Source organism: Lethenteron reissneri, chromosome 71 (genome assembly GCF_015708825.2).
Source record: "Lethenteron reissneri isolate LAM-NWPU_2019-01 chromosome 71, ASM1570882v1, whole genome shotgun sequence".
In the NCBI taxonomy this organism is placed as follows: Eukaryota; Metazoa; Chordata; class Hyperoartia; order Petromyzontiformes; family Petromyzontidae; genus Lethenteron; species Lethenteron reissneri.
Genome location: NC_083849.1, coordinates 4,655,579 through 4,682,896, shown reverse-complemented (window position 1 = coordinate 4,682,896; position 27,318 = coordinate 4,655,579). Strand labels below are relative to the sequence as shown.

The window sequence follows — 27,318 nt, the reverse complement described above, 5'->3', positions numbered from 1 at the left end:
TGGTGGTGGTGACGTGGGGACAGGTGGTGGTGGTGGTGGTGACGTGGGGCAGGTGGTGGTGGTGACTTGGGGCAGGTGGTGGTGGTGGTGGTGGTGACGTGGGGCAGGTGGTGGTGGTGGTGGTGACGTGGGGCAGGTGGTGGTGGTGACGTGGGGCAGGTGGTGGTGGTGGTGACGTGGGGCAGGTGGTGGTGGTGACGTGGGGCAGGTGGTGGTGGTGGTGGTGACGTGGGGCAGGTGGTGGTGGTGGTGACGTGGGGCAGGTGGTGGTGGTGACGTGGGGCAGGTGGTGGTGGTGGTGGTGACGTGGGGCAGGTGGTGGTGGTGGTGACGTGGGGCAGGTGGTGGTGGTGACGTGGGGCAGGTGGTGGTGGTGGTGACGTGGGGCAGGTGGTGGTGGTGACGTGGGGCAGGTGGTGGTGGTGGTGGGGTGACGTGGGGCAGGTGGTGGTGGTGGTGACGTGGGGCAGGTGGTGGTGACGTGGGGCAGGTGGGGCAGGTGGTGGTGGTGGTGGTGACGTGGGGCAGGTGGGGCAGGTGGTGGTGGTGGTGGTGACGTGGGGCAGGTGGTGGTGGTGACGTGGGGCAGGTGGTGGTGGTGGTGACGTGGGGGCAGGTGGTGGTGGTGGTGACGTGGGGCAGGTGGTGGTGGTGGTGGTGACGTGGGGCAGGTGGTGTGGTGGTGGTGACGTGGGGCAGGTGGTGGTGGTGGTGACGTGGGGCAGGTGGTGGGTGGTGACGTGGGGCAGGTGTGGTGGTGGTGACGTGGGGCAGGTGGTGGTGGTGACGTGGGGCAGGTGGTGGTGGTGACGTGGGGCAGGTGGTGGTGGTGGTAACGTGGGGCAGGTGTGGTGGTGGTAACGTGGGGCAGGTGGTGGTGGTGGTGACGTGGGGCAGGTGGTGGTGGTGGTGACGTGGGGCAGGTGGTGGTGGTGGTGACGTGGGGCAGGTGGTGGTGGTGACGTGGGGCAGGTGGTGGTGGTGACGTGGGGCAGGTGGTGGTGGTGACGTGGGGCAGGTGGTGGTGGTGACGTGGGGCAGGTGGTGGTGGTGGTGGTGACGTGGGGCAGGTGGTGGTGGTGGTGGTGACGTGGGGCAGGTGTGGTGGTGGTGGTGACGTGGGGCAGGTGGTGGTGGTGACGTGGGGCAGGTGGTGGTGGTGACGTGGGGCAGGTGGTGGTGGTGGTGGTGACGTGGGGCAGGTGGTGGTGGTGACGTGGGGCAGGTGGTGGTGGTGGTGACGTGGGGCAGGTGGTGGTGGTGGTGGTGGTGACGTGGGGCAGGTGGTGGTGGTGACGTGGGGCAGGTGGTGGTGGTGGTGACGTGGGACAGGTGGTGGTGGTGACGTGTTGCAGATGTTCACGGTTCAAGCCCCACAGCTGCCCTGGTTAACACTGCTGCGAGTATTTACTAAGCTCAACATACACACATCCTACACTATACACTACTACACACTGCACTACACCATACCACACTACACACTACATTACAATCCACTACACTATACACTACACCACTTTACTAAATTGAAAACTCATTCTTTATAACTGTCTGTTGTGTTTCGTTTGTTGTCCCCCGCACCACCAATGAGCACGGTTGGCTACGCAAGGTGCAATAGAAGCTCAACGCACAAACATACTACACGACACTCTACTAGACAATACACTACAATATACACTACACAATACATGACATTATACACTAAACTACACTCCACCAAATTGAAAACTAATTTTTTTAGAACTGCAGACGCAGACTGAAGGCGGTGGCCGTGTGGGCGGCCGTGTGGGCGGTCGTGTGGGCGGCTCCCAGCGGCAGCGCCCATCACTGTGACGCCGACGACGACGTACCGGGGTCCTTGGCCTTGTCCATGCCGACGCTGAGCGGCGGAGGCGGCGGCTGCATGCCGTGGACGCCCGCCGACATGGGGCTCTCCTTGCCCATCTGGGCCACGCAGGGGGCGCCCGGCCCGGGCCCAGGGCCCTTGGGCATGCTGGGCATGGGGTCGGCCTGGGGGCTCTCCAGCCCATCTGCGGTGGGGGTCAGCGGAGGGGGAGGGGTGGTGGTGGTGGTGCAGGGAGGTGGGAGGCACACGAAGATGGGTTGAAGGAGTGGCCCGGGGGGAATGTGGAGGTGGCACAGATGCGAGCGGAGTGGGTACGGAGATGGGGCGGTTGTACGAAGAGGGCGTGGCACGGGGAAACGTGGAGGTGGGAGCATGGAAAAGCGGTGGTGGTGGCGCAGGTGGGTGGTTGGCACAGGCAGGAGGAGGTCGCGATGGGGGCACAGGGCAAGCGGCGTGGACATCAAACGGTGGGCGGTGGCATCACGAGAAGGGGTGTGCGGGGAAGGGCAGGCGGTGGCCACAAAGGAGGATGGGCGACACACACGTGGGTCGGGTGGCACAGAGGTGGGCGGGTGGTGGTCGTGGTGGTGGCACGAGTAGGAATGGGGTGGCACGGGGAGATGAGATGTTGGCGTGGGGAGGTATTGAGACACGGGAGGTTGGGGACGGCACAAACACAGGGTGGCACACGGGCGGATGGGTGATGGTGGTATGGTACGAGTAGGAATGGGGTGGCATAGGGGAGGGGATGGGGGTGGGGGAGAGATACGAGAGGTTAAGAAAACATTTCAATTACACGGGGGGGGGGGAGGGGGGGGGGGACCTAACTGGTTGTCCAGCGTGGTGGTAAAGTACGATTCAATAACTCCCCACCCCCCTAGACTCGCATGACAGGACAAGGCCCTCATCCAGCAGTGGACTAACCAAGGACGCCAAACACAAAAGGAGGCACAGGGGAGGTTTGTTATGAGAATATTTATTTAGAATCCGAATATTTATATCCTGCAGGAATCTGGAGAGCTATTAACCTCTTCCCCCCCCCCCCCGCCCCCACAGATCCCCAGTGCAACGTATAATCTCCTGAAGCCTCGCAGAGTCTCAAAGGCTGCCCCCCTATCGGGGGTTCTTGCCGCGGCAGAAGAACTCCGGCTGGCGAGGTCTGTTTCTCACCAAAGGCGGGAAAAAATAACGGCCACCAAGTGGCGGCTGTTTTTTGACATCGGTCGGATTTCGCTGGAAACATTTGGCTGGCAAAGATCAAATCTTTACGTTTTGAGTTGGCTAAAGACTCGCCCCTCTGTGAAGCACAAGAATATGGGTAAAGCGTAAGGATTGACACGTGCGCTTATACATCCCTCAAGCCCCTCTCGCGAAGGTTCCTTGAGCTTCCGCATTGCCTCCAGCCAATCACCTTCCCACTTCTAACGAATGCCAACAGTCCACCCTGTCAATCATCCTCCATTTCCCCGCTTTTTCCATTTTGTATTTCTCCTCCAATCCCTTCAATTCCCTGCAAACCACTAAATCCCCTTTCAGGCCTGTTAAGTAACCAATCGGAGGGCTTGTTTTTACTTCCCGATTATCCGTGTCACGCGGTAACCACCAGGTGATTTGAGTATCGTTGGTAGCGGGACAATTTCTACGATCTCTCAATCAGCTCACGCCTTCAGTAAACCACCTGACTCCTGTGGGTCGGGATCGACCCCACGACCTCGCCAAAACCCCGACCCCCACCCCCCTCCCGCCACCCCCACTATCCAACCAGCCGTGTAAATGAGTTCACCACACGGTTGGTCCACGTTTTTGTCCAAAACTTCGTGGGAAGAAATACCCGCTCGGTAGTGTGGCTAGGAGATGTTGACTACCTCGCCTGGTATACAGGAGGTTGCGAGTTCAATCCCGACCCCGACGCCTGCTGCTGTATATTTGGAGTTTGCGTGTCTCTCTCTCTCATCATTATCATCACGGTGGCTAGGAGATGTTGACTACCTCGCCTGGTATACAGGAGGTTGCGAGTTCGATCCCGACCCTGACGCCTGCTGCTGTATATTTGGAGTTTGCGTCTCTCTCTCTCGCCGTGGTCGCGTGGATTTTTCTCCCGGTCCTCCGTTTTTTCTCTCTCCATAATTACAATCAACATCACACGTTTAGAGCAGTGGTTCTTAACCTGGACTGCGAGATGCCTTTCCTGAGAACCAAAGCGGTGCAAGGCTGGAGAAACGGTTAAGAACCACCGGTTTAGAACTTTTTGCCGCAATAAATGTCCACGTGAGAAGCCAACTTCGTTGACCTATCATTTGTGCTGGCCTGGGCAGGGCTTCTGCACAAGAGCTGTACATCTCAGTGGGCCTTGCCTCGTTAAATAGAAAATAGTTTAAACAGTTTGAGTTTCGAGCGGAGAGCCTTCGGCCGCCAGTGGAGCGGGCGAGCACTCTGCGCCCGTGCCCCCTTCGAGCCGCCGCTGCTTTATTGTTCGCATTCATCGCGCCGTTTGCAAAGTGGAGGAGGGGGTAGTGGAGGTGTCATGACTTTCTCAAAAGCGGAGAACGAACATCTGGAACTGGGGGAAGGAGACAATAAAGCGAGGGGCGCCGATGGGCCGCAACCGACGACGGCGTTGACGGTCGGGCGCGTAACGCTGTCGCGGCGCTTTGCCGAAAATTCATCTCTCTCTCTCGCAGTGGTGGCCGTGTGATGCGCAAAGCACGGAGCCGCACGCACATCGAGGTGTTCACGGCCAAACTGGCGAGCGTGTTCACACATTCGCGGCAGGAGAACCGGAGCACTCGAAGGCAGGCCCCAGGTGTGCGAGGGGGCAACGTTCTATCCCAAACAGATGGGACAGATGATAAATCGGACAGCTTTAACCTCCAAGTAGTACGACTGTGCACTGACTCTGCCCATTACCACACACACACATCAGACTGTGTACTGACTCTGCACCTACCATACACACACTCCAAAGAAGACAAAGATCCCCCGTATAGCCTTAACAGACTGTAGGGACAAGTGCTGTTAGCGAGCACCTATGAAGGCCGGCACGACAAACGAGGGGGTGGGTGGCCAGCACCACGCCCGGCCGCCTTTGTCTCCCCAGTGGCGATGTTTACACACCGCACCAGGTACTCAATTTGAGGCTGAGTCTACCTCACGGAGGCCCGTGACCGCTTCAGATAATCGTCACTGGTGTTGGCCGTGAGTGGGAATCGAACTCGGGTGATCGGTTTCGTAGCGCAACGTGCTAACTGCTACACCACCGCTCCCCACACACTCACACACCTACACACACACTCACTCACACACACACCTACACAACCACCACGACTACTGCTGCTACTATTAATCACGATATACCCCGCTGCTCAATCAAGTCACTTCATTCCCTTCACACTTGTATCTCTTTCGCCCCACACAAGCACGAATAGTACCGACTGTGAATACGTCTTGACTACATTATATTGGTCTCACCATTATTTTTAAATATACAGTAAACCCTGGTTAATGCGACACACATGGGGCTCTGGCCTGGCCGAATTATCCAATATTCCGAATTATCTACAACGGTGACTCCCCAGCGCCTCCTGCCCCAATAAAAAAAAAATCCAAACTTGTTTTCCAAACTCTTCACACACCGTATGCATTGACAAACACCGTGCAAAAATTCTATCCAAAATTTTGGATTTGTCTCGCACACACCGATTACTTCTTGATGTCGGTGTAGACGGAATTTCTGAGACTGTTGGCTTGCACAGAGTGCACAAACAAGGTAGTAAAGTCCAAATCGACGGATATAGGCCGAAAGCGCGCCCGTGCCAAAGAATCCCCAATTACGAATCATCAAATCCCAAAATAACGTGGTTTTACTGGATAAAGTGTTCTTCTTTGTGACTTTCTTACGGATGGTTATTGACGGAAGTAGTAATCTATTACTTTGGTCAAGATTGTTTTGTGAAGCTGCTGCGCTGTTCAAGAGGAGGAGTGGAAGCTGGCCGGCATCGCCCCCACTCGGTTCAGTGAGAATTCGCAACGAATGGCGTCAACAACCAACATCACCACAACCATCACCACCACAACCATCACCACCACCACCATCACCACAACCATCACCACCACCACCATCACCACAACCATCACCACCACCACCATCACCACAACCATCATCACCACAACCAACATCGACCATTGATCTCTACCGGTCGCCAGAGCAACAACAACAACGCACACACACACACACCACCACCATCACCACTACCCATCACCACCAACATCAATCATCAATCTCTACCGATCTCCAGTGCAACAACGATGCACACACACACGCACTACCAAATCCACCACCACCATCCATCATTGATCTCTACCGGTCTCCAGAGCAGCAGCAACAACAACGCACACACACACACACTACCACCATCACCACAACCAACATCCATCATCGATCTCTACCGTCCTCCAGAGCAACAACAACGCTAATCCACGCCAACGTCCCTCTTCAGAGTCAAACAACGTGCCAGACTGGTCCTGGGACAAGGATCCTCCAAATGAACATTGACGGAATCTTGCGGCCGGAGTAGACACGCGCTTGACTACCCGACTGTGACAATTGTAGTCGTTGCTCCGCATCTACTGCATCAGCAGCCGTACAGAAGAGACTCATAGGTAGCCATAGAGATCCAGACTGAGACGCACAGAGACTCAGAGACCCATAGAGACTCACAGAGACCCATAGAGACTCACAGAGACCCATAGAGACTCAGAGAATCCGAGACTCAGACCCAGAGACTCACAGAGACTCAGAGACCCATAGAGACTCACAGAGACCCATAGAGATGCGCAGACACCCACAGAGATACAGAGACCCATAGAGACTCACAGAGAATCAGAGACTCAAAGACCCATAGAGACTCACAGAGAATCAGAGACTCAGAGACCCATAGAGACTCAGAGACTCAGAGACCCATAGAGACTCACAGAGAATCAGAGACTCAGAGACCCATAGAGACTCACAGAGAATCAGAGACTCAGAGACCCATAGAGACTCACAGAGAATCAGAGACTCAGAGACCCATAGAGACTCACAGAGAATCAAAGACTCAGAGACCCATAGAGACTCACAGAGAATCAGAGACTCAGAGACCCATAGAGACTCACAGAGAATCAGAGACTCAAAGACCCATAGAGACTCACAGAGAATCAGAGACCCAGAGACTCACAGAGAATCAGAGACTCAGAGACCCAGAGACTCACAGAGAATCAGAGACTCAGAGACCCAGAGACTCACAGAGAATCAGAGACTCAGAGACCCAGAGACTCACAAAGAATCAGAGACTCAGAGACCCAGAGACTCACAGAGAAGTTGTTTGAGAGGAGAGCCTTGCGAGTGAGCGTCATCGCTGTACCGTGTTACACTTCGCTGTATCCTGTGCATCTAAATAAATAAAGACTTCAATCTGTGTCTCAAACCCCTCTAGGGTACTTCCAGACAAGGTTGAAAGCTGAAATTTGGTACCCAGGGAGCTTTTAGGACACAAACAACAGGGCGAGAAATCTGAGATTTTTCATTTTAAAGGCCCCCAAATATCGATGTTTGAGTGCCCCATAAACACGATTGTGCCTGGTGTCATTCAGAAACCGTTCAAAATATAAGAGTGCGTTTTTTTTCGTTTGCTAGAGCATTAGACGGCACATAAACTAAAGGGGGAACTGGTTGGGTTCTATCTTTTATTGTTGGAGATATTTCAGATTCAAACGGTTTTGAACGGAAAAAATCTGCATTTTATGACCCCTAAATATGAAATCGAAAACGCGAAAAAAAGTTAGCAGAGCTTCCCCTTCTAGAGACTATGAAGTTAAATTAATTTTTAGTATTTCTAATCAAAAAAAAGAACGAAATCTTTAAATCGAGCGCCTTCCAATGGATGTACGTCTTTAAATGGAGGAAGTTGAATCAAAGTCGTCGACAATCTTTGCAGGGATTTTTGGAATAGTCGTCACTTGTCTGATCGCTGGGTTGGGAGGGTGGGGAGGGGCTGGGTGGGGAGGGTGGGGTTGGGCTGGGTGGAGAGGGGAGGGTGGGGAGGGGCTGGGTGGGGAGGGGCTGGGTTGGGGAGGGTGGGGTTGGGCTGGGTGGAGAGGGGCTGGGTGGGGAGGGGCTGGGTGGGGAGGGGCTGGGTGGGGAGGGGCTGGGTGGGGAGGGGCTGGGTTGGGGAGGGGCTGGGTGGGGAGGGCTGGGCTGGGTGGGGAGGGCTGGGCTGGGTGGAGAGGGGAGGGTGGGGAGGGGCTGGGTGGGGAGGGGAGGGGCTGGGTGGGGAGGGGCTGGGTGGGGAGGGGCTGGGTTGGGGAGGGGCTGGGTGGGGAGGGCTGGGCTGGGTGGGGAGGGCTGGGCTGGGTGGAGAGGGGAGGGTGGGGAGGGGCTGGGTGGGGAGGGGCTGGGTGGGGAGGGAGGGGCTGGGTGGGGAGGGGCTGGGTGGGGAGGGTGGGGCTGGGTGGGGAGGGGCTGGTCACCCCGTGGTGCCCTTACACAACTCAACGTTTAACCTACTCACGCCGGCTTGTGCCGCCCTCACAGTCGGGCATATTTGCGGAATACACCACGCCGCCGTTGACCCTGCAGGCCATTGACCGAGCAACCCGACGTTCCTACCAGCTCCCTCCACAGAAATGTGTTTATCATCAGGTATCACGACACACCACCCCGACGCCGCCGCCGCCGTACTCACAGGGGTTCCACTCCTTGGTGACGCGCCCGCTGCGCGCCCAGATCTCCCGCCACATGTGGTAGAGGTTGTGGTTGCGCGCCGCCTCGCGGAGAGCCGTCGGGTCGTCCGGCAGGAACTGCGCCGCCGCCGCCTGGAATTCGTCCATTGTCGCCCTCGCGAGGACGGGCACTGGCGGAGAGGTTGGGAGGAAGGAGGGATGTCGTACGTTACGTATGTATGTGCGTTACGTATGTATGTACGTTACGTATGTATGTACGTTACGTATGTATGTACGTTACGTATGTATTACGTTACGTATGTATGTGCGTTACGTATGTACGTGCGTTACGTATGTACGTGCGTTACGTATGTACGTGCGTTACGTATGTACGTGCGTTACGTATGTACGTACGTTACGTATGTACGTACGTTACGTATGTACGTACGTTACGTATGTACGTTACGTATGTATGTACGTTACGTATGTATGTGCGTTACGTATGTATGTACGTTACGTATGTATGTGCACATACCGTATATATGTACGTTACGTATGTATGTACGTTACGTATGTATGTACGTTACGTATGTATGTACGTTACGTATGTATGTGCACATACCGTATATATGTACGTTACGTATGTATGTACGTTACGTATGTATGTGCGTTACGTATGTATGTACGTTACGTATGTATGTACGTTACGTATGTATGTGCACATACAGTATGTATGTACGTTACGTATGTATGTACATAACGCACGTATGTACACATACCGTATGTATGTACGTTACGTATGTATGTACGTTACGTATGTATGTACGTTACGTATGTACGTTACGTATGTATGTACATTACGTATGTATGTACGTTACGTATGTATGTACGTTACGTATGTATGTACATTACGTATGTATGTACGTTACGTATGTATGTACGTTACGTATGTATGTACGTTACGTATGTATGTACATTACGTATGTACGTAACACACGTATGTACATTACGTATGTATGTACACATGCCGTATGTATGTACGTTACGTATGTATGTACACATGCCGTATGTATGTACGTAACGCACGTATGTACACATGCCGGGCGAGGGTAGTTAACATCTTCTTTTCTCCACCATCACAACCGCCAGCTTGAGCCGCACTAATCGCGTACGGGAGTTGACGATTGTGGGCCCGGTAGCAACACTCTCTCGATCAAACCGAGCCATTTCTGCCGCCGCAATGTGCGCGTGTGCGTATTGAACTTATTTGCACCGTACGGAGACAACCGTGGATACATTGGAGGTGCGGGGAGGGGGGGGGGGTCAAATTAAACATGAAAAGCAGTTCTAAAGAAATTCGTTTTCGATGTAGTAGAATGTATTGTAGAGTACAATGTAGTGTGTGTGGTGTGTGTAGTTATAGTTTAGTATGTACTCGCTTTACTACCCGGCTTCGCCCGAGACTTGGATTTTTGTCTTGGATTAATTCACGGCCGACGCGGAGAGGGTTGGGGGGGGGATGCGTGACGTCAGCAGGCACACCGCGTGACGCTGCCGCATGCGGGTGACGTCACAGATGTGCCGTGCAAAATATATCCATTATTGCGCCCCCCCCCCCCCCAAAATACAAAAGTCTATTTTTATACGTTTTGCATCGTGTACTGTCTGGAAGCTACCCGCATGCCAAATTTCAAGTGTGATGCATGTTGGGAAGTATGCTAAACATTTCCAACAGACACACACATTCACAAATTTCCCTTGTATATATATGTAGAAGATGTAGAACTTCTTTCGCACCGCAAGTAGCCAACCGTGCTCAATCGGAGGTGCGGGCGGAAGGACAACAAACTATAATCATCATCATCATCAATCATATCGGCAACTATCAATCCCATCGCTGGGATGAAACGCTCGCCCCCCAACCCCCACACCGAGGCGTCGGCATTACTGCAAAGCCTCTCGTCCACTTGGGATGGGCGGCGGGGGGAGGGATGTTAAATAAAAATATTCCCGGAGAGGTTTCGCTCGACACAAAAAACCCACGTGCTCCTGGCCCTGCCCCCCCTCTTTGCCTCAAAGAGGGGGGGCAAAAAACCCCCGTGAGATTGCAAGCCCTAACCCAGTGGTTCTAAACCTTTACTGCAGCCTTGCAAACTCCCTTTGGTGCCCAATCATTAACAACAATGTAAAACACTCTTTGGTTCTTTCGGTAAAGTCACATAGGTGAAAACAAATAAATAATCTAATGAAAACTATCACATTTTTTCACCTGCGTGACTTTACCGAAAGAACCAAAGAGTATGGATCCTTGCAGTTACGAAAACTTCAAATCTAGAACAATGTAAAATGTTAACACAGAGGGTTTGACGGAACAAAGTAAGTTGTAACCTACGTGGCCGTGGCTTCCCTTGTGTTTCGATGATTCACCTTCTAAAAAAAAAAATCTGGCCGTGTCTCGCCACCCCCCAGAAAGGGCATCTCGCACCCGCCGCCATGGGCTGCGTGCACCCCATGTGAAGAACCACTGCCGAAGTTTTCTCAAGCTTTGCCGTGTCTCTCTCTCCCTCTCGGTTCCTCCTCGTGCTCAATCCACGCTGTCGCTCTCCACCCTCCTTCACTGGAACAAACTTGCCCCTCCGCATTAAGCAGTCACCTTCGCTCACTAATTTTCCGCTGCTCACTCAAAACTCACTTCTTGTTACCCCCAGAACACCCCACGACCCTCCGCCCTTAATCTCCCCCTCGTAACGACCACCACCATTCCTGGGTTCACCCCTTCATAATCTCATTACACGGCTATCACTCATCAACCCCCATTCATTCAATCCATTCATCATCATTTACCGTCATCAATTTCAATTTTCACCAAATTCACGCATCATCACAGATTTGCACCCCCCCCCCCTCCCATTGTTTCATCTATTTCGTTCACCTCACCTCCACCGTTACATTCACACACACACTGTTGTTGTACCGTTGTTAATTCTCTGTAAAGCGCCTTAAGGCGCTCGATAAAATGCGTTAAGAGTCGCTCGTGCCAAGGAAAACCTCCACCCATATAGTGCATTGTACGTACAACTGGGGCGGAGGAGTGGTGGGGCAGCGGTTAGTCGCGCTGCGCTACGGAATCTGGAACCTGCCGAGTGGGGACATCCCGCTCCCCATCTCCAAGGTGGACATCCTCCGGGAAGCGCTCCCACCCTTGGCTGCCACTCCGGGGTTAGTCTCGAGTGCCGGCGCACTGTCCCTCCAGACCGTGGACGAATTGTCCTGCACAAGGCCGCTAACTTTTGCTCGTAAATATATCGCGTCTTTGACCCTCTTCCGTGTCTGAGACGTTTGACGTCTGCTGCAAGTTTCAGGGTGGATGTGTGCGTCCCCGGTTCACCCGCTGAATCTCGGAACATGCGAGCGGCTTGGGCGTTAATTTTATTTAGAGGCGTAGTAGTAGTGGTATTAGTTGTGGTGGTAGTAGTGGTATTAGTTGTGGTGGTAGTAGTAGTGGTATTAGTTGTGGTGGTAGTAGTAGTGGTATTAGTTGTGGTGGTAGTAGTAGTGGTATTAGTTGTGGTGGTAGTAGTAGTGGTATTAGTTGTGGTGGTAGTAGTAGTGGTATTAGTTATGGTGGTAGTAGTAGTGGTATTAGTTATGGTGGTAGTAGTAGTGGTATTAGTTATGGTGGTAGTAGTAGTGGTATTAGTTGTGGTGGTAGTAGTAGTGGTATTAGTTATGGTGGTAGTAGTAGTGGTATTAGTTATGGTGGTAGTAGTAGTGGTATTAGTTATGGTGGTAGTAGTAGTGGTATTAGTTGTGGTGGTAGTAGTAGTGGTATTAGTTGTGGTGGTAGTAGTAGTAGCGCCCTCCCGCATGGCCTTGTGGGAGCTTCCGTACCGGCGAAGTGAGCTAAATTCAGTTTTTATTCCTATTCTATTCCGATGAAGTACTATTCCCATTCACGTCATCGGAAAGGATTAATCTGTTCCCTAATCTATGGTGATATGTTAACTGCCTCGCCTGGAATTCAGGAGGTTGTGGGTTTATTCCCAACCTCGATGCCTGTATATTTTGGAGTTTGCGGTGTCTCTCCTCGTGGTCACATGGATTTTTCTCCCTTCACGTTTAGAAACATGAATTCAGAGTGTTGGACTGATAGAAATTTCCACACCAGAGGCCATATCGTTAAGCTATCATTTGTGATAGCCAGGACACTTATGAAAAAGAGCTATTAGGCTCAGTGGGCCTTAACTGGTCAAATAAAAATATTAAAAACAGTAATAGGACGTGATCCAGTCTGTCAATATCCTTCCAAGCACGCACCTCTGCACTCTTCTTTGCATTTTGTTGAGAGGGATAATTTTCTGATTTTATCGCTGCAAACGGCTTTCACGACAAGCGAGGTTCTGGAAACGTCATGTGGTGCAGACTCACTCCGTAGACGGAACACCGCAGTCAAGAGGCAACGGCGTTCTTTTTGCTCAAACTCGAGTGAAGCAGCACTCATCCCCTCTCGCAGATCTCGAGTCGACAGTGGAAATTTCATATTCCTACGGTGCGCTCTCTCTACCATAACACCAATGATGAACTCATCAACTCCTATAAAACGGTGTGTGCATATGCTGCCAAGGATAGGGCTGACCATACTCCGTAATATCTGTGTGATGTTATGACCTTAATAGGTGCTCGCTAACAGCACTTGTCCCTACAGTGTAAGGCTAATATGGGGGGGGAGGGGGAGGGATTTATGTTTTGTGTATGTGTGTGTGTACACGAACACGTGTGTGTGTGTGTATATAACTGTGGGAGTTCGACAACGATCCCCAGTGTAGCCTGTAACAGACTGTCGGGGCTAAGTGCTGTTAGCGAGTAGCAGCAGCAGCACCTATGAAGGCCGCCACGGCACACGAGGGGGTGGGTGGCCAATACCACGCCCGGCTGCCTTTGTCTCCCCCGTGGCGATGTTTACTACACACCGCACTTGGCACCGTAACTCCTGTCAGAATACGAATATTGGTTCATACTGGCGCAATCCGACGCGCTACAAAGCTCAGGACCAGTTCAGATAATCTGTCACCGGCGTTGGCCGTGAGCGGGAATCGAACTCGGGTCGGGGTTCGTGGCGCAGCGCGGCGTTAACCGCTGCGCCACCGCTCCCCATGCACTGGTATGCATTTGTTAGCAGCGCCGCATACACAACATTTGTCGTGAGAACATTTGATGTTGCGCGCTCTTACTGCGAGTCCAGTCCATCACGAGTGCGCAGAGGGCCGGGCATATATTGCAAAGGCTGAGCAAACATTTTTTCGTGGGGGAAACTGGTAACATTCGCCTGGCACTGTGTAAACTAATACCGCATGCAGCATTTTAAAAGGAACCTCGCAATGTAGCGGCGTATGCTCGGCGTGTTGACATTGCGCGTGGCGTATTTACAATTGCAGTTTCAGAATCCCAGGGGACAAGACACGCAACCCCCCCCCCCCCCCTCCGCATGGAGCCGGTACGAAAAACGCATTGTCAGCAGGCAAGCGGTACAAGAGTAACGTTAAATTCTCGAAGAGCAACAGCAACACATTTAATCTAAATTCACTCACACGCAGAGTCAATTGTTGACTTCTTTGGCACGGTCTGCCAATACACAACGAGGCACACACAGACACACACACAGACACACACACAGACACACACACAGACACACACACACAGTACACACACACAGTACACACACACAGACACACACACACAGACACACACACACAGACACACACACAGTACACACACAGACACACACAGACACACACAGACACACACACACAGTACACACACACAGACACACACACAGACACACACAGACACACACAGACACACACAGTACACACACACAGACACACACAGACACACACACACAGTACACACACAGACACACACACACAGTACACACACACACAGACACACACACAGACACACACACACAGACACACACACACACAGACACACACACACAGTACACACACACAGACACACACAGACACACACACACAGTACACACACACATACACACACCAGCAGCAGCAGAGCAATATACAGACAGTCCCCGAGTTACGATGATCCGACTTTCGATATTTCGATCTTACGATGGCGATACGACAAAATTGTCAAATATTTAACATTTCGCGTGGCAGGCAAACGCAGCAGCGTACGAATCTTGGTGAGTACAGTACAATATGAAACGTTACGATACGTTCAATGCATGTGTGATACGTAGCTTTAGCGATTACATTTTAGGGTTACCACGATACGATACGTTCAATGCATGTTACAAGTTTTTATAGCAGATAGGAGTGTTTCCTGAAAAAAACTTTCTATTAAATTGCAGTTCATATAGGTAGGCTAAGAATTGACCTTGTTTTTTTATTTTACATTTTACTGTGCAATACAGTATTGTAATTAATAAATACATACAGTATATCGTTTATACAGTACGCTACTGAAAATTGCTCTGCTTTGCTAAATTGTCACCATTCTTTAAGACTCCTGGGTAGGTGAGGCCATCTTCGACTTACGATGGGGTCGTCATCGTAAGTAGAGGACTGCCTGTACGCACACATTTAGTAAACACCAAAGATAAAGCTCCCCCGTGTAGCCTCTAACAGACTTGGGGCAAGTGCTGTCATCGAGTAGCGGCTCCTATAAAGAGCGGCACACTGTGGCACACGAGGGGGTGGGTGGCCAGCACCACGCCCGGTCGTCTTTGTCTCTCCCCAGCGGGGATGTTTACTACACTACACCACCACCGCTACTTATTTGAGGCCGAGTAGGCGCCAGGACGGGTTCAGATCAATCGTTGCCTGGTGGTGTTGGTGGCCGTGAGCGGGAATCGAACCCAGGTGGCCAGGTTTGTAGCGCAGCGATAACTTCTACACCAACTATCGTGTACAAAAGGCCTACGCGGAGTTGTATATGAATCATAATATTGTTTTTTTTGGGTTAGATCACGTAAATATAAATGTGTCGTGAAACCCGCCACCAACACCCGACAGACAATCTGTAAAGTTTCGTCAAGTAAACAGAACACGCCGATTCGTTATTAGTACAAAACAACGTCAGCGTGTTGGAGAGTGCAAATCCACAACATTTACAGAGCACGACATTTCACCAGTAATCACAACTAGCATCAGCTTTGCTCTCCAACACACCGATGTGCTGTACTATGTTGTGGATTTGATCTCTAACACAGCAATGTGCTGTACTGTGTCTGTGGATTTGATCTCTAACACAGCAATGTGTTGTACTATGTTGTGGATTTGATCTCTAACACATCAATGCGCTGTACTGTGTCTGTGGATTTGATCTCTAACACAGCAATGTGCTGTACTGTGTTGTGGATTTAATCTCTAACACATCAATGTGTTGTACTGTGTCTGTGGATTTGCTCTCTAACACATCAATGTGCTGTACTGTGTCTGTGGATTTAATCTCTAACACAGCAATGTGCTGTACTGTGTCTGTGGATTTGATCTCTAACACAGCAATGTGCTGTACTGTGTCTGTGGATTTGATCTCTAACACATCAATGTGCTGTACTGTGTTTGTGGATTTGATCTCTAACACATCAATGTGCTGTACTGTGTCTGTGGATTTGATCTCTAACACAGCAATGTGCTGTACTGTGTCTGTGGATTTAATCTCTAACACAGCAATGTGCTGTACTGTGTCTGTGGATTTGATCTCTAACACAGCAATGTGCTGTACTGTGTCTGTGGATTTGATCTCTAACACATCAATGTGCTGTACTGTGTTTGTGGATTTGATCTCTAACACATCAATGTGCTGTACTGTGTCTGTGGATTTGATCTCTAACACAGCAATGTGCTGTACTGTGTTTGTGGATTTGATCTCTAACACATCAATGTACTGTACAATGTTGTGGATTTGATCTCTAACACAACAATGTGCTGTACTGTGTCTGGATTTGATCTCTAACACATCAATGTGCTGTACTGTGTTTGTGGATTTGATCTCTAACACAGCAAAGTGCTGTACTATGTTGTGGATTTGATCTCTAACACATCAATGTGCTGTACTGTGTCTGTGGATTTGATCTCTAACACAGCAAAGTGCTGTACTGTGTTGTGGATTTGATCTCTAACACATCAATGTGCTGTACTGTGTTGTAGATTTGATCTCTAACACAACAATGTGCTGTACTGTGTTTGTGGATTTGATCTCTAACACATCAATGTGCTGTACTGTGTTTGTGGATTTGATCTCTAACACAACAATGTGCTGTACTGTGTCTGTGGATTTGATCTCTAACACAGCAATGTGCTGTACTGTGTTTGTGGATTTGATCTCTAACACAGCAATGTGCTGTACTGTGTTTGTGGATTTGATCTCTAACACAACAATGTGCTGTACTGTGTTTGTGGATTTGATCTCTAACACAACAATGTGCTGTACTGTGTTTGTGGATTTGATCTCTAACACATCAATGTGCTGTACTGTGTTGTGGATTTGATCTCTAACACAACAATGTGCTGTACTGTGTTTGTGGATTTGATCTCTAACACATCAATGTGCTGTACTGTGTTTGTGGATTTGATCTCTAACACAACAATGTGCTGTACTGTGTTTGTGGATTTGATCTCTAACACAACAATGTGCTGTACTGTGTTTGAGGATTTGATCTCTAACACAACAATGTGCTGTACTGTGTTTGTGGATTTGATCTCTAACACAGCAATGTGCTGTACTATGTTGTGGATTTGATCTCTAACACATCAATGTGCTGTACTGTGTTTGTGGATTTGATCTCTAATACATCAATGTGCTGTACTGTGTTGTGGATTTGATCTCTAACACAGCAATGTGCTGTACTGTGTTGTGGATTTGATCTCTAACACAGCAATGTGCTGTACTATGTCTGTGGATTTGATCTCTAACACATCAATGTGCTGTACTGTGTTGTGGATTTGATCTCTAACACAGCAATGTGCTGTACTGTGTTGTGGATTTGATCTCTAACACATCAATGTGCTGTACTGTGTTGTGGATTTGATCTCTAACACAACAATGTGCTGTACTGTGTTTGTGGATTTGATCTCTAACACATCAATGTGCTGTACTGTGTTGTGGATTTGATCTCTAACACAACAATGTGCTGTACTGTGTTGTGGATTTGATCTCTAACACAGCAATGTGCTGTACTGTGTTGTGGATTTGATCTCTAACACAACAATGTGCTGTACTGTGTTTGTGGATTTGATCTCTAACACAACAATGTGCTGTACTGTGTCTGTGGATTTGATCTCTAACACAGCAATGTGCTGTACTATGTTGTGGATTTGATCTCTAACACATCAATGTGCTGTACTATGTCTGTGGATTTGATCTCTAACACAGCAATGTGCTGTACTGTGTTTGTGGATTTGATCTCTAACACATCAATGTGCTGTACTGTGTTGTGGATTTGATCTCTAACACATCAATGTGCTGTACTATGTGTGTGGATTTGATCTCTAACACAGCAATGTGCTGTACTGTGTTGTGGATTTGATCTCTAACACAGCAATGTGCTGTACTGTGTCTGTGGATTTGATCTCTAACACATCAATGTGCTGTACTGTGTTTGAGGATTTGATCTCTAACACATCAATGTGCTGTACTGTGTCTGTGGATTTGATCTCTAACACAGCAATGTGCTGTACTGTGTTTGTGGATTTGATCTCTAACACAGCAATGTGCTGTACTGTGTTGTGGATTTGATCTCTAACACATCAATGTGCTGTACTGTGTTGTGGATTTGATCTCTAACACAGCAATGTGCTGTACTGTGTTGTGGATTTGATCTCTAACACAGCAATGTGCTGTACTATGTTGTGGATTTGATCTCTAACACATCAATGTGCTGTACTGTGTCTGTGGATTTGATCTCTAACACAGCAATGTGCTGTACTATGTTGTGGATTTGATCTCTAACACATCAATGTGCTGTACTATGTCTGTGGATTTGATCTCTAACACAGCAATGTGCTGTACTGTGTTGTGGATTTGATCTCTAACACATCAATGTGCTGTACTGTGTCTGTGGATTTGATCTCTAACACATCAATGTGCTGTACTATGTGTGTGGATTTGATCTCTAACACAGCAATGTGCTGTACTGTGTTGTGGATTTGATCTCTAACACAGCAATGTGCTGTACTGTGTCTGTGGATTTGATTTCTAACACATCAATGTGCTGTACTGTGTTTGAGGATTTGATCTCTAACACATCAATGTGCTGTACTGTGTCTGTGGATTTGATCTCTAACACATCAATGTGCTGTACTGTGTCTGTGGATTTGATCTCTAACACATCAATGTGCTGTACTGTGTCTGTGGATTTAATCTCTAACACATCAATGTGCTGTACTATGTCTGTGGATTTGATCTCTAACACAGCAATGTGCTGTACTGTGTCTGTGGATTTGATCTCTAACACATCAATGTGCTGTACTGTGTCTGTGGATTTGATCTCTAACACATCAAAGTGCTGCTGCTCTACTCGTAACGAATTGTAATGTTTTGTTGACGTGACAAACCCCTCACGGATTGGCTGTTGGGTGGTGGCGGGTTCAACGACACATTTATATTTACGCGATTCCAACCTAAAAAATAACATAAGTTACGTATATTACGAGTATGTATTCACATGTCGGGCCCATGAGTGAGGTAATGTAAGGTGAGGAGGTTGCATTTAAACCTACAGTATATACATTATTTATGCGATATAACCTAAAGAACAAGCTGTATTATACATTTGTGTAAGTATATTACAAGTATTTATGAGCATATATTAGCCCGTGGCGCGCTGCTTTTGCAAAAAAATAAAACACCGAAAAGAGTGAACGACGCCCCGAAGTGGTCGATTGATACAAATTAAGGTGCAGGGAGTTTTGTCTTGTAAAGAAAGAGAGAAAAAAACCTCGAATAAAAACACAATTTCGTGGAGGAATTAAATTAAAATTTTCCACTCGGCGCCGTCAGCGCCAGCGAAGCCTCCTGGGCCCAATCCAGGCGAGCGGTCCCGCCAGTTTAACGCGATCGGAAAAATTCGACACAGAACGCAACGGCGCAGCGAACCCCCGGCGACGTGGGAGACGAACAAAACACACAACTCTACACGTTTTAAAATGACGAGGGGAGGGGGAAGGTCGCGTTCTATCGACAGATGTGGCCTTTGTATATTCGGCGTTTTGTGTCAACCACAAGGCCTAGGCCCGTCGACTCCGCGCGCCCCCCCTTCTTGCCTAGAACGCCACCCGCCGGGCGAGCGCGAGCCCGGGCGCGAGGAGCTAGGCGAGGTCGAGGCCTCGACCTCGAGGTTTAATTTCTTTCTGCGCGTGTTGTTGTAATCGTTTTATATTTTAATTCCCCTACTCGTTCCTCGCTGATTCTGTGCGTATATATTGAGTGGGGGGGGGTATCAACGTTTAAATGGAACTGCGAGCGCCTCTTTATATCGGCGGCCGTGGTGGTGATGCTGGAAATTAGAAACTGACAGCGAAGCACGGGGGGAGGGGGGGGCGCTGCGTCTCATTAAGACGCCGCTTTCAATCAATCTTCACTTTACAAAGCCGCCGCCGCTTTAACTGCGGCGCTTTAAAGCACAAAAATGTATCAAACTAGACCCCTCAAAGCCCCACTGGGGGGCCCCTTTCCGCCGACTTACCGAGTCGGGGCGAGTCGGCCCCAAGGCGGACTGCGAACGGCCTCTCCCCTCCTGCTCCTCCTCCTCTTCGTGTCACGGAGATGTTGTATTCCTCAGCCTTTCCAAACGCAGCAAAGCAGAGAAATAAAACAAAGCCCCCCACCACCACCACCACGATCTCAACGAGCCAAGATCCGCCTCAGTCGCGCGTTCAACTCCCGCGTTTTACAAATTTGCCCAACACTCGGCCACTCGGCCAGCCCCGAATCGCCTCCCTGCTGCACCCAGACTCCGTCTAACGCCTCGACGCCGGCTGCTGCAGCGAGCTGCGTGTGGGGACGAGTTTAGTGGAGGCTGTTGTCGATTGACGCGAGAGGAGAGGTCTCCACTGCGAAACAACAGCGGTATAAAGCGCCCTCCATGAGGGCGAGCGGCGCTAGTGGCGGTGGTGAGTAACAATGGCGAAAGAGCGGCCACCAGCGATGGGTAGAGGAGGTGGTGAGGGGGGTGGGAGGGAGCCGTCCCCTTCTCTCTCTCTCTCGCCTCTCGCTCTCTCTTCGCGATGGCTTCTTCGGTCTCTGATTGCCTCCCCCCGCCCCCGTGAAGGAAGGAAGGAAGGGAGGAGGAGGAGGGACGAGGAGGAGGAGGCGGCGGTGGTGGCGGCAGTGGCCGCCGTTCGGGCGACAGCGCGGGCGGGCGGGCGGAACAAAAGGCTGCGGGAAACGGTGACGTCGCCACTCACGTGACCGCTCACGGTGGTGGTGGTGATGGTTGTGGTGGTTGTGGTGGTGGTGGTTAGTGGTGGTGGTGATGGTTGTGGTGGTAGTGGTGGTGATGGTTGTGGTGGTTGTGGTGGTGGTTAGTGGTGGTTAGTGGTGGTGGTGGTGGTGATGGTTGTGGTGGTTGTGGTGGTGGTTAGTGGTGGTTAGTGGTGGTGGTGGTGCTGGTGGTGGTTGGTGGTGGTGGTTGGTGGTGGTGGTGGTTGTTAGTGGTGGGTGTGGTGGCTGTTAGTGGTGGTGATGGTTGGTTGTGGTTAGTGGTGGTTGTTAATGGTGGGTTTGGTGGTGGTTAGTGGTGGTGGTTAGTGGTGGGTGTGGTGGCTGTTAGTGGTGGTGATGGTTGATTGTGGTTAGTGGTGGTTGTTAGTGGTGGGTGTGGTGGTGGTTGTTAGTGGTGGGTGTGGTGGTGGTTAGTGGTGGTTGTTAGTGGTGGTTAGTGGTGGTTGGTGGTGATGGTTGGTGGTAGTTAGTGGTTGTTAGTGGTGGTTAGTGGTGGTTAGTGGTGGTTGGTGGTGATGGTTGGTGGTAGTTAGTGGTGGTTGTTAGTGGTGGGTGTGGTGGTGGTTAGTGGTGGTGGTTAGTGGTGGTGGTGGGTGGTGGTTGTTAGTGGTGGTGGCTGTTAGTGGTGGTGGTGGTTGGTGGTGGTTGGTGCTGATGGTTGTATGGTGGTTAGTGGTGGTTAGTGATGGTGGTGGTTGTTGGTGGTGGTGGTGGTTGGTGCTGATGGTTGTATGGTGGTTAGTGGTGGTTAGTGGTGGTTAGTGGTGGTGGTGGTTGTTGGTGGTGGTTGGTGGTGGTTAGTGGTGGTGGCGGTGGTTAGTGGTGGTGGCGGTGGTTAGTGGTGGTGGTTGTTGGTGGTCGTTAGTGGTGGTTGTGGTTAGTGGTGGTGGTTAGTTGTGGTGGTGGTTAGTGGTGGCGGTGGTTAGTGGTGGTGGTTAGTGGTGGTGGTGGTGGTGTGATGCATGCAAGAGGTTAGACGGAGGCACCAACCAGCATCATCGTCAACAACAATTTTCAACCACAACAATCAACACCAACAACAAAACTTAACAATCATCAACAACGATCACCAGGCATGCAGCTGGTGGTAGTGACGTGATTGTGGTTGGTGGTAAGTTAGTGACGGTGGTGGTGGCTGGTGGTGGTGGTGACGGTGGTGGTGGCTGGTGGTGGTTGTTTTTGGTGGTGGTGACAGTAGTGGTGGTTATAGTGACGGTGGTGGTGGTTCGTGATGGTTGGTGGTGACGGTAGGGGTGGTTGGTGGTGGTGGTGGTGACGGTGGTGGTGACGGTGGTGGTGGTTGGTGGTAATTAGCGGTAGTGGTTAGTGGTATTGTGGTTGGTGGTGGTGACGGTGGTGGTGACGTGGTTAGTGGTGGTGGTGGTAGTTAGTGGTGGGCGGTGGTGGTTAGTGGTGGTTAGTGGTGGTGGTGGGTGGTGGTGGTGGTTAGTGGTGGTGGTAGTTAGTGGTGGTGGTAGTTAGTGGTGGTGGTAGTTAGTGGTGGGCGGTGGTGGTTAGTGGTGGTTAGTGGTGGTGGTGGGTGGTGGTGGTGGTTAGTGGTGGTGGCGGTAGTTGGTGGTGGTGGTAGTTAGTGGTGGGCGGTGGTGGTGGGGGGTGGTTAGTGGTGGTGGTGGTTGGTGGTGGTGGTTAGTGGTGGTGGTGGTTGGTGGTGGTGGTTAGTGGTGGTTGTTCGTGGTGGTTAGTGGTGTTGGTTAGTGGTGGTTAGTGGTGGTGGTTAGTGGTGGTTAGTGGTGGTGGTGGGTGGTGATGGTTGGTTGTGGTTAGTGGTGGTGGTGGTGGTGGTGTGAGTGGGAGACTTGCAAGAGGTGAGACGGAGGCACCACCAGCATCATTGTCAACAACAATAATCAACCACAACAATCATCAACCACAACAATCATCAACCACAACAATCAACAACAATCACCAGTCCTGCAACTGCCACACGTGATGGTGGTGGTGGTGTGAGTGGGAGACGACGCGCAGAGGCAAGCCAGAGACACCCAGCATCGTTGTCAACAACAACAATCATCATCCACAACAATCAACAACATCAACAACAATCAACAAACACATTCCTGCGGAGGGAGCTGGTAGGAACGTTGGGTTGCTCGGTCAATGGCCAGGGTCAACGGCGGCGTGGTGTATTCCGCAAATATGGCCGACTGTGAGGGCGGCACAAGCCAGCGTGAGTAGGTTAAACGTTGAGTTTTATAAGGGCACCACAGGGTGACCAGCCCCTCCCCTCCCCACCCTCCCCACCCAGCCCCTCCCTGCACGACGGATGGACACAATAATCCCATGTGGGCTGGTGTAAGCAGGAGGTTCCTACCAGTATAATTCACAACAACAATCATCAACAACAACTTCACCAACTCTCACACGTTGAAGGTGCTGCTGGTGTGAGCGGGAGACACGCAGGGACGGCAAGACGGAGGCAGATAAACATCAGCATCGTCAACATCTAAATAAGTAATATTTAAAAATGTATGTGCTTAAAACACGCTTTAATGAAATGTACCGTACTAGTGTATAGTAGGTTCAATGAGACGTGGACGACGTAGTCGGAGGCACACTTATTTATTAAATGTTTCACTCAATACAGGCCAAGGTATACAACACTTGAAGTGGTATCGGCCCCTTCACCCGTCTAACAGGGAAATCCCACTATCTCTATCCCGGCTAGCCTACTCCCAGGTCCTTCACTCGAGAGCTAGGGGAGGCTAGCTGACCCAGCTCTGGCCAAGCTAGGATCACGGCACCCTTAGTCACCAGACCGGCTCCTACAAGAGCATCGGCTCTGGGCTCTCGGAGCCACGCCACTGGCTTGTCCTGGTCGGTCCTTAGAAGGACAGCGATTCAGGGGAGTCCCAGGGCCTATCTAGCCGGTCTTCTTTCTTCACTGGTTTAAGCTAAACACTGAACCCCGAGCCCACCGGCTCACCGCCTTATATAGCAACTCCCTCCCTGAGGGGTGGGGCCGTGCGGGATCACAGCGCCGTTTCAGCCCCCCAGGGCTAACCGATGTGGACGTGGATATAAGCATCCTTCCGCGTGCGGGCATAACCACCCCTGGTGTGTTTGTTCGCTTTCCCGTAACACCCCTAAATCACCCCCCCCCCCCCCGTACAGCCCGCGCAAAAAAATTCACAATAAAGATGCATCCCCCCCAAACCCGTGTGTGCCCCGCGTAAATAACAATAACAACAACAACAGTAACAACAACAACACTACGGAGAGAGAGAAAAATAACCCGACGTACTCCCCCCAATAAATACCCCATCCCGTAAGAAACCAACATATGTACAATTTCCAGGTCCCCCACCCCGCGACCCCAGCAAGGGCTGCATGAGAGGCCGACCTCACAAAAGTCTGCGTGTTTTGGCACGCGTTCTTGCAGCGGGACAGTCACAAGGGGCAGCCCCGGCCGGCCCGGCAGTGGGTGTCAATAGTTCGGGTGCGAGAGTGTCTGGCTTCGCCGACGAGCGACCCCCGACCCCCCCGGGAGGGGTTGGCAGTCGCGAGCATGTCAATCCTGGTCCACCTGGAAGCGGAAAAGTCGGTGGCAAATCAGGCGAATGCAGCGAAGTCGGACTCCGGAAGTCGGTGGACCCCTTACATGTTTGGCCATGTGTGTGTGGAGTAGAAACATGGGGCGCAACGAACGGTTTCAACCTGGAGGGGTGCACGAACCACCGACGCTTCCCCCACCGGATACGTACACATTGTGGCCGCAAGACCTGCATCACTTCCACGGGCGCCCGCCACGGCCGCAACAGCTTGGACGAGGTCGCCAGCGGAACTTGGGGACAGTGCAACCACGCTTTTTCACCCGGTTTCCACTGGAGCACATGCACCCGGCCCAGCTTGAGCCTTTCATTCGCCTTCTGGCGACGGTCTGAATTTTGGATGGCCGCCTCCCGCGCCCCTGTCAATTTAGAGATTTTGAATTTGACATGGTCGGCCAATTTGGATTTAGCATGCGGCGCGGAGATCCGCAGCTGAGTCGCGACAGGCGGGTTAGCCTCACGACCGTACATTAGGAAGAAGGGCGAAAATCCGGTTGCCGCATGAGCAGCCATTCTGTAGGCCGCCAAAACCCCCGGAATATGAATGTCCCAGTCGGTCTGGGATTCAGACACCTGATGAGACAGCATGGACGTGATAGTCCGATGCAGACGCTCCACTATCCCGTCAGTTTGCGGATGATATGGGGAGGTACGGATTTTTTTCGTACCCAGGAGCTCGCACACCTCGTGGAGAAGTTTACCCGAGAAATTTTTCCTCTGGTCGGTCAGCAGCTGCTCCAGAGTACCTTTGTCGAGGACGTAGCCCTGGACAAAGGCCTCCGCGATGGCTGCTGCTGACTGGTTGGCGAGGGGCCAGGCCATAGGCCATTGCGTAAAATATTCCACCCCGGTCAATAGGTATTTATTTCCCCTAGGTGTAGCGGGGAATGGACCCAAAATATAAAACGCGACGAGTTTGTTAACCCGGGAAACCTTAATAGACTGCAATGGTGGATTGGACCCCCTTGCTGGTGGCTTCCGTTGCGCGCACCGAGTACAAGACCCTAAAAGATCATCCACGTCTCTTGCCATGCCCGGCCAAGAAAAATCCAGCTGGAGCATGGCAAGGGGTTTGTGAGTCCCCAGGTGCAGGAGTCGCTCGTGAGCAGCCCACACCACCCTACCCCTCAGTGTGGAAGGCACCACCAGCCGGTGGCAGCGGGATCTCCCGTCCCAATGCATCAAGAGACCCTGGAACAACTCCCACAAGTCGACATTTTCCGCCCCCCGACCAGATCCCCCGATGCGACGGCGCAACGCGAGGAGGGAGGTGTCCTCCATTTGGAGGTGCCCCCACTCCGCAACAGGCAATCCCAGCAAGGAATCCCTCCCTTCTTGCTCAATAGGATCCGCAATTGAAGGCGCATCAGCGGCGGCCGCAAGGACCGAATCAGAGATTCCATTCGGAGGTCTGCAACGCCCCGAACCCAGGAGGCAAGCTCAATCGGAGGTGGGCGGAAAATGCGACAGAGCGTCTGCGTTCGTGTGGCGAACGCCCTTATGATATGTAGTCTCGAAATCGAAATCTTGGAGAATCTCCAACCATCGGGATGGCTGTTGAACCCGCAAGGCATACTGCAACACCGCATGATTTGTGCGGACGGTGAAATGGCGACCGTACAGATATGGGCGATATTGCTGAATGAAGTAAACAATTACCAATAGTTCCCGACGGGTGACACAGTACCTCTGCTCCGCCGGAGAAAAAACCCGACTGCCATATGCCACAACATGCTCTACGCCCCCAACAACTTGGGAAAGCACGCCCCCAATGCCCGTGTTGCTTGCGTCCGTATCGAGCAAGAAGGGTTTCGAAAAGTCGGGATAACTTAATGGCGGAGCCCCCACTAGGACATCCCAGAGGGAGCGAAAAGCAGCCTCCTCCTACTGGCCCCAGTAGAACTTGACCCCCTTTGATGTCAAGGCATGTAAGGGTTTAGCGATCATCGCGAAATCGTCGACAAACCTTCGGTAATACGACGCGAATCCAATGAAACTCCTGACCTCCCCCACCGAGGTGGGAGTCGGCCAGGAGCTGACACATTGCGTTTTGGCGGGATCTGTGGAAACACCTGACCGTCTGACAATGTGGCCCAAATACCGCACCGATTCGGAGCAAATGACATTTTTGCGGCTTGAATTTCAAATTAGCAGCACGCATTTTGAGAAAAACAGCCCGCAACCTCTAGAGGTGTTCGTCTAATGTTTTACTAAAGACGATAATATCGTCTAAGTAAATCAGACAAGAATCCCATTGCAACCCAGCCAGGACCAATTCCATTAACCGCTGGAAAGTTGCCGGCGCTGAGTGGAGCCCCATCGGTAAGCGATTAAATTGGAATAGGCCGTGCGGCGTACGGAAAGCCGTTTTTGGTTTAGATTCATCATCCAGAGGGAGCTGCCAGAACTCTGACAGTAAATCCAATGTGGAGAAGAACCGCACCCCCGCCAAGGCGTCAAGGGATTCATCCATCCGAGGGAGCGGATATGCATCGGCCACCGAGATATTGTGTAGCCGACAAAAATCGACACAAAACCGCAAGGAGCCGTCGTGTTTTTTAACTAACACGATGGGTGCACCCCAAGGGCTGGTAGAAGGGGATATAATGTCCGCAGCTAGCATGTCGTCTACCGCCGATTTGACATGATCCTTTTCGGCGGGACTCAACCGAAAAGGATTTTGACGGATTGGCGCGCTGTCACCCGTGTCAATATGGTGTCGCAGTAGTTTAGTACAGCCAA

The 27,318-nt window shown here is 51.3% G+C and overlaps 1 protein-coding gene across 1 annotated transcript in view; it reads right to left on the bottom strand.

Annotated features, from left to right (window-relative positions):
* Positions 1 to 20,940, bottom strand: part of LOC133361210 (zinc finger protein 696-like) — a 68,933-nt gene extending 47,993 nt beyond the window's left edge. The window contains exons 1-4 of the mRNA XM_061580094.1: positions 20,706 to 20,940; positions 20,250 to 20,346; positions 8,566 to 8,733; positions 1,851 to 2,030 (exon numbers count right to left, since the gene is read on the bottom strand). Coding sequence (XP_061436078.1) covers positions 1,851 to 2,030; positions 8,566 to 8,710 — 325 coding nt within the window. The 5' untranslated portion in view covers positions 8,711 to 8,733; positions 20,250 to 20,346; positions 20,706 to 20,940. The remainder of the gene's footprint in view (positions 1 to 1,850; positions 2,031 to 8,565; positions 8,734 to 20,249; positions 20,347 to 20,705) is intronic.
* Between the last annotated feature and the right edge of the window lie 6,378 nt (positions 20,941 to 27,318).